Here is a 6,946-nt window from a genome sequence, read left to right as displayed (position 1 = left end):
CCTAAAGCCTAAAAGTAAAGTTGAATTAGATGCGTAGTTTGTAGAGTTTGACCTAAAGTGAGCCGAAAAAAAGCTAATCAGGTCAGATTACACTAAATAGCCCATATTACCAATTTATTTTGTAGTTTTGCGGCAAGTACCCGTGTAATAAGCAGGATAATGTACATCTAGCCATCTTTATTCTGCGAGAACACCCGGCTAAATGTACATTATCCCCTTATTTACTTTCTCAAAACACAAGCATCTGATTTCTCCTCAACAACATATCCGAATGTAATATTTTAAATCTTTTAACAATTAATACATACCATACCTGTCTTTGGGACGTCTTCACCCTCCGAAATCACAACATTCTTTCATTTGCAGTAATTTATCGAAAGAAATAAAAAAATGTCAGGATGTTTCAGAGTGAATCTATGAAAAAGTGCATGAATTATTACTAAAGTGACCTTCTACAGTCTTATAGGCGTATCAGCAGTCTGATATCTCATTTTCTTTACAGTTAATCCTCTCTCTATAACAGTTCAAACCACTGTGAATGCACAATCGCGCTATAGCAGAAAAAAAGTCATTCAATAGTCTGAAACCGGCAGATTTAGAGCCCCGTAAGAGTTCACAAGGCTGATTTCTCATAAGATAGGTGCGATTTCTTATAAAATTGATGTTTGTTTCAACTTAAAGCCTAAAAGTAAAGTTAAATTAGATGCTTAGTTTGTATAGTTTGACCTAAAGTAAGCCGAAAATAGCTAATCAATTCAGATTACACTAAATAGCCTATATTACTGAAAAATATTGTAGTTTTGTGGCAAATATTTGTGTAATAAACAGAAAAGTGCATGGATTATTACTAAAATGACCTTCTATAGTCTTAGGCGTATCAGCAGTCCGATATCACATTTTCATTACAGTTAATCCTCTCTCGGTAATCCAGAAACAGACACAGAAAGAGTAAACCTAAAATAAATTTATTGAGACAGCGGAGAGCGTGTTCTCTCTCTCCAGCTCTCTTTCCACCCTTTTCACAAGGCAATTAAGAAATCATGCTAAGGCTATGGAAAGAAATGGAAAAGACGACGCGTTTTTTGTTGTTTTGCAGGATCTGATGAGGGAAAATCAGATTCCCCTTTATGCAGACCACAAAATACCCTCACAACCTGATTCAGAAGGTCCATTCAGCGCTATCTCCTTGTACCAGAGCTGTGAAAGAACATAATAACACATGAAAAAACAAAAGGCCCGATTAGATTCTGCTCAACGAGCATCTCTTTTGGGACCAAGATCTCCGACCTCTTACAGAGGCGAAGGATTCAAGTGCAAAAATAAGCCAAAATGAGAAACGCCTTGCTAGAGCAAAAGATGACCACGTAAGAGGGAAAACAAAAGGAACAGGCAAAAATGTCAACAGTGGAAACAGGCTAGAAATATACAAAGGCCTCTTAGCTAAATAAGACTGAATCCTTGGTGTGCTGAGCAAGGATACAGCAAATAAGCAGCACTGTTTATCAGAAAAGAGTCCCGTCTACTCAGTGCTCGTAAAACATCCTGCGGACATCAACATCACCTGTGCCAAAGTTTAGGGTTCAAGTCACAAGACAACACTTACACATGTACTGAAGACAGTCGAGTTGTCAAAAATATTCAATCGTAATGAAAGATGATACATCTGAATGTGTGTATATATACATTACATACTGTACAAAGACCAGCAGAATCAGTACAAAAGAACTCTGTATAAACAGAGATGTGTACTCTGTGAAACATACCAGTTTGCATGAATCAAACTACATGAAAACTGATTTCCCCTCTCCGTCGTGTAAATATCATTACAGTATCAGTGTTTCTTGACCTAACCATTGAAGCTGACGAGTAGTACATCTTAACAGGCATGCCCCTAATGACAGCCCATGAGTTTCATGGAAATACAATAATCTCCCTCCGTAGGTCCCCGAAGGTTTGCAGGAGGGAGGAACATTGAAGCAGCAATGACTGGAATATTAATGGAGAATCTTCCCTTCAGTCCTTGGGAGAGTCGGTGAAACCTTGGCTCGGACGTCCTTCAGCCTCTTACAGAGATTTTGTTCTCCACCGCTGCCAGCATTGCACAGAAGCGCGAGTTTTCGTTCGCCAAGAGCTTGGACGGCTCGTCGAACTCCACCACCTGGGTCACATTGAAAAAAAAAAGAAAAGAGGTGGCTTAAAATGAGGAAGCTTTAAACAAAATATCTGAAGGAGAACAATGGACTACTGCTCAGATACTAACAGATGCGCTCAATTAAGCTAAAGCAGGGTATACACAGAACTTCTTGAGTTGAATTTAATACCTCTTACTACCTTTTTAATACCTTCAAAAAATGTTTTATACCAGCATGACTGTAGTGGTGTAAATTAAATATCCTTCCAAATTTTCCGCACGGTTAGACAACCATGCTGAACTGTGTTGATAGTTTCTTTGTTGACATCGCAGCTCTGTTGAGAGACACTGCCACTCTGAGGGTGCTTTCACACCTACACTTTTGTTTCGGAACGTGTCTCGTTTGCCCAGTTAGCGGGGTTTGTTTGGCATATGTGAACAGGGCAATCGCGCTCTGTTCCGCGCCAAAGTAATCGCTCCGAGATCGCTTGAATGAGGTGGTCTCAGCTGGATTGAAACGGACCCTGGAGCGGTTCGATTACAGTGAGAAAGCGATCCGATCCGAGCGCGGTTATATCACAGTGTTTTATGGATATGTAATATGCTTACGGCTATATGAAGAGAGAATTATGAGCATGGCGGGAAGTTTCGCGAGTCTCCGGATGCCCGCAAACGAGTGATGATCTCCCGGTAATCTCGCGTCTCCCTCCCGGTCCTCAAATAGGCATCGTCGCGCACCCTTCTCACCCCTCCCCACCGCTTCTCTCCTCAGACACGGCGCGTGCGCGCACCCTGTCAATCACCACCAAACCACCACCTCTCCTGGCAGCTGAGCAGGACGCTGCAAAATAAACCCTGACATGCTGACCAATGTGAGGAGAGTTTACTCACACGTGACTTGTTTTAGCTCTTTTGGTCCGATTAGAAACTTTGCAGTGTGAAAGAGAACCGCTTCAAGAGCAACAATGTAACAATTGTAATCTCTGTTTCGGAACAATTGAATCGATTCACAGGTGTGAAAGCACCCTGAGAGGCTCTTTTTATATACAATCATGTTGCCAATTGACCTGAAAAGTGGAACATTGGTCCTCCAGCTGCTCCTAAAATGTACATTTGACTATTCTAGCCTGCTATTGCTACCTGTCTCAACCTTTCTGGAATGTGTAGCTGTCTTGAAATCCAAAATGAGCCAACATTTGGCCTGAAATTCAAAAATTTCTCACTTTCACCATTTGATATGTGATCTATATTCTATTGTAAATAAAATAAAAGCTTTTAAGAGTTTTAAATTATTGCATTCTTTTTTATTCACAAGTTGTACAGTGTCCTAACTTTTTTGGAATCGGGTTTGTACAATGAAAACAGCATCTGAAAATCAATTACAGGGACAAATATTGCTCCTTAAAGGGGACCTATTATGCCGCTTTCTACAAGGTTTAAAATAACTCTCCAGAGCAGGGGTCACCAATCTCAGTCCTGGAGGGCCGGTGTCCCTGCAGGGTTTAGCTCCAGCTTGCCTCAACACACCTGCCTGGATGTTTCAAGTATACCTAGTAAGACCTTGATTAGCTTGTTCAGGTGTGTTTGATTAGGGCTGAAACTAAAATCTGCAGGACACCGGCCCTCCAGGAACAAGTTTGGTGACCACTGCTCTGGAGTGTGTGTGTGTGTGTGTGTGTGTGTGTGAAGTTTTAGAAACTAAATGTGGTGTTTTGGTGTCTGTTGCTTTAAATTCAAATGAGATTGTGCTCTTTTTAAAAGAGGGCGGAGCTACAAATGCCTGTGTGTCAGCATAGTGGCAGATTTAAAAACAAGAATAATGTCCTATGCTAATGAGGGTGAGATGGTCACTAATGGGCGGGGCTTTCTCCCTTTGATGACATGTACAAATTGAGAATGTCAATCAAAGCGTTTCTGCAGACTGTTTTTCTCAAGTGTGATTATAAAATATGTAAAATTAATGCATTTTTACCGTATTAGCTGCTTATATTCACAGACTGTTGCCACACAACTGCTTTTAAACCTCTTATAAAAGTGATTTTTGCATAATAGCTCCCCTTTAAAGGAAACATTAATTTCACAAACTGATATTTTCCAGCTATAAAGACCATATACACTAGTCGTCAGAGGGGTTTTGCTGTACCTGGCCCTGATTGAGCACCATGATGCGGTCGCAGCTGAGCACCGTATGAACTCTGTGTGCAATGGTCAGAGTGGTGCAGTCCTGGAAAGCGTTACGAATGGTCTCCTGAATCAAACAGTCGGTCTCTGTGTCCATAGCCGCGGTGGCCTCATCCAGGATCAAGATCTAAACATTAAGAGGAAACAAAGTGGACGACTGGGTTAAAAAGATCTGCTCTGCTGATCCTAGTTAACATGTTAAAAGCGCCATAGACCGTATTGAAATGCACAGTTTTATTTGATGTTTATGTTAATTTTCACTGAAATATCCCTCAAACAGATTTGGAACAAGTCAAGGGCGAGTAAATGATGACAGAAATTAAATTTTGGGGTGAACTATCCCTTAACAGTACAGTATGAAATCAAAACTAACTATATTGATTATGTTAGGCATATTGATTGGCTGTTTTTTTAAAAAGGGAAGGGGATACCATCTCCCACCCTCTCTCTTCATGCTTCGGTTGGGATTACGTCAAACATTAAATAATAAAAAAGCACATTTCAAAGCGCTTCATGGGAGCTTAGTCAAAAAAAAAATTAATTGTTCAAAAAAAATGTAAATTAAATGCAGGCAAAACTAGTAATAATCAAAGGAGAACACAGTGGGGGAGAGGGACCTGAAATGACAAAAAATGTCTATATATTTTTATTTGACATGGATTTTGACTCACCTTGCACTGTCTGAGAAGGACTCTGGCCACGCAGAGCAGCTGTCTTTCACCCACAGAGAAATTCTCCCCATTTTCCACCACCTCAGACTCCAGCTTTAAAGGCAGCTGAGACACCTGAACAACAGAGACGAGATGCAGGACACTCAAAGACTCAGAAGCGTGGGAAGAACGGTAACAAGATGGAGGGATGCGAACAACAAGTTATTGAAGACACAATCTGAAATTTCATTCTTGGCCTTAGGTGAGACAGACAAGACGAGGGACTGCTATTATAGATGGGAACCTGAAACCACTTCACATGTGAACGCTAGATTTGGTGTGTCTTACACATTCTTTCATGTGCGTCCTCTCCAGGGCATCCCAGATTTGCGCCTCTGAATACTGGCTGAATGGATCCAGGTTGGACCTGTTGGAGGAAAAAAAAAACAGTACAGTAAGGCCCCGTTTACACTAGTGTGTTTTAGTTTTAAAACAGCGTTTTAGATCAAAAACGATCCACGTCCACACTAGCGTTTTACCTAGCGTCTCTGAACATATCTCCGTCCACACTACGCCACCAAAAACGTATATCACGTGACCATTCGCTCACTCTGGGCTTGCGCGTTCTAGTATTAACAGAAAGCATGTGTCTCACTCTGCATTTGGTTATTGTTAGTCAACAAATGCCGGTTGAACATTAAACGCGATGGCAAAGAAAGCAAGAGAGGTATTTTTGTGGACAGACGACGAGGTCGAGTTGTTACTAAACGTAACAAATGAATAACTGCACAATGGCGCCTAAAACAGACAATAGTGCAAACAACGCTCCCATTTCTGTGCCCATGTTGTTGTTTACAGTACTGTCTTCCGGTAGCGTTAAAGCCATGTGTTATAGTCATGTGATAGAGGCTTGACGAATAAGGGAAGGATTTGCAATGACACAAAAGCCCCAATCTGGTAGCGAATCTCAGCAGTCCCACCTCCGTTTTCAGATGTCTCCGTTTTTCCTCATCCACACTGAAGACGGAGCAGCAGCGTTTCACAATGAAAACGGCCTCTCCAGCGTTTTCAAAACGCTCCGCTTTCAGCGCTCGAGAACTCCAGTGTAGTGTGAACGGATGGCGTAACCGTAGCAAAACTTGTGCAATTTAAAACGAAAACACATTGGTGTAAACAGGGCCTAAGTTTTGTACAGTAATAAATGCATGGATATGGACATTTATCATATATTGGAAATCATTTGGAAGCCAAAAACTAATATAATAGCTGATAAATATACATTTTTTAAATGTATTTTTAATTTGGAAAAAAATGCGAAAAAATATAGATTTATTTCTGATGGTTAAACTACTCAAAACAAGGAAACTAGAGGTTTCTTCTTGCCAGATTGTTCACAAATTGCAACTCAGATGCAATCCGAGAGTAAAAACTCCCCCAGAGTAAAAAAAAAAGCCCATTGTCGACATCTTGCAGTCCAGTTCCCATTTGTTGCCTATATCTGATTTATTTGCCTGTCCGGTTACAGCTCCATTGAGTTCAAATGTTGTTCAAATGCATTGAACTCTTTGATATGAGGGAATTAGCTCTGTGTTTTCTCTCCCACTGGTCAACCATTTGTAAGGCGACGCAGTGCAAGCAATTTAAACTTCGGCCCCATTTGCCGCTGACCTTTCCAAGAGCAGCTTATGATTAGTGGACTGGATTACTGAACAATAGCAACAACAAAAAAAACATGTTTACTGTTTCATTCAACTGGCTTTTCTCCTCTAACAGTGTCTGCTTCCTAATTTTGCAAAAGTGCCTCTTGTTTGTCATGTGTTAGTAATGTGTAAAGCACTAAGATTGTTTGTGCGAGGGCAGCATGGTGGCTCAGTGGTTAGCACTGTTGCCTCACAGCAAGGTCACTGGTTCAAGTTGGCTTTTCTGTGTGGAGTTTGCATGTTCTCCCAGTGTTGGTGTGGGTTTCCTCCAGGTGCTTCGGTTG

General features: G+C 41.1%; 1 protein-coding gene across 3 annotated transcripts in view; it reads right to left on the bottom strand.

The window, feature by feature from the left end:
- Positions 1–949: 949 nt before the first annotated feature.
- The window catches only part of abcc5 (ATP-binding cassette, sub-family C (CFTR/MRP), member 5), a 60,753-nt gene continuing 54,756 nt past the window's right edge, over positions 950–6,946 (bottom strand). For 2 of the 3 annotated variants that reach the window (XM_017351905.3, XM_073928921.1), the window contains 4 exons: positions 5,311–5,389; positions 4,984–5,097; positions 4,275–4,439; positions 950–2,158 (listed from right to left, as the gene is read on the bottom strand). In XM_017351905.3, coding sequence (XP_017207394.1) covers positions 2,057–2,158; positions 4,275–4,439; positions 4,984–5,097; positions 5,311–5,389 — 460 coding nt within the window. In that variant the 3' untranslated portion in view covers positions 950–2,056. 3 annotated transcript variants of the gene reach the window in all.

This window comes from Danio rerio, chromosome 18 (assembly GCF_049306965.1).
Source record: "Danio rerio strain Tuebingen ecotype United States chromosome 18, GRCz12tu, whole genome shotgun sequence".
NCBI classification, from domain to species: Eukaryota; Metazoa; Chordata; class Actinopteri; order Cypriniformes; family Danionidae; genus Danio; species Danio rerio.
Note: the sequence above shows the minus strand (reverse complement) of the source record. Positions and strands in the feature narration are given on the sequence as shown.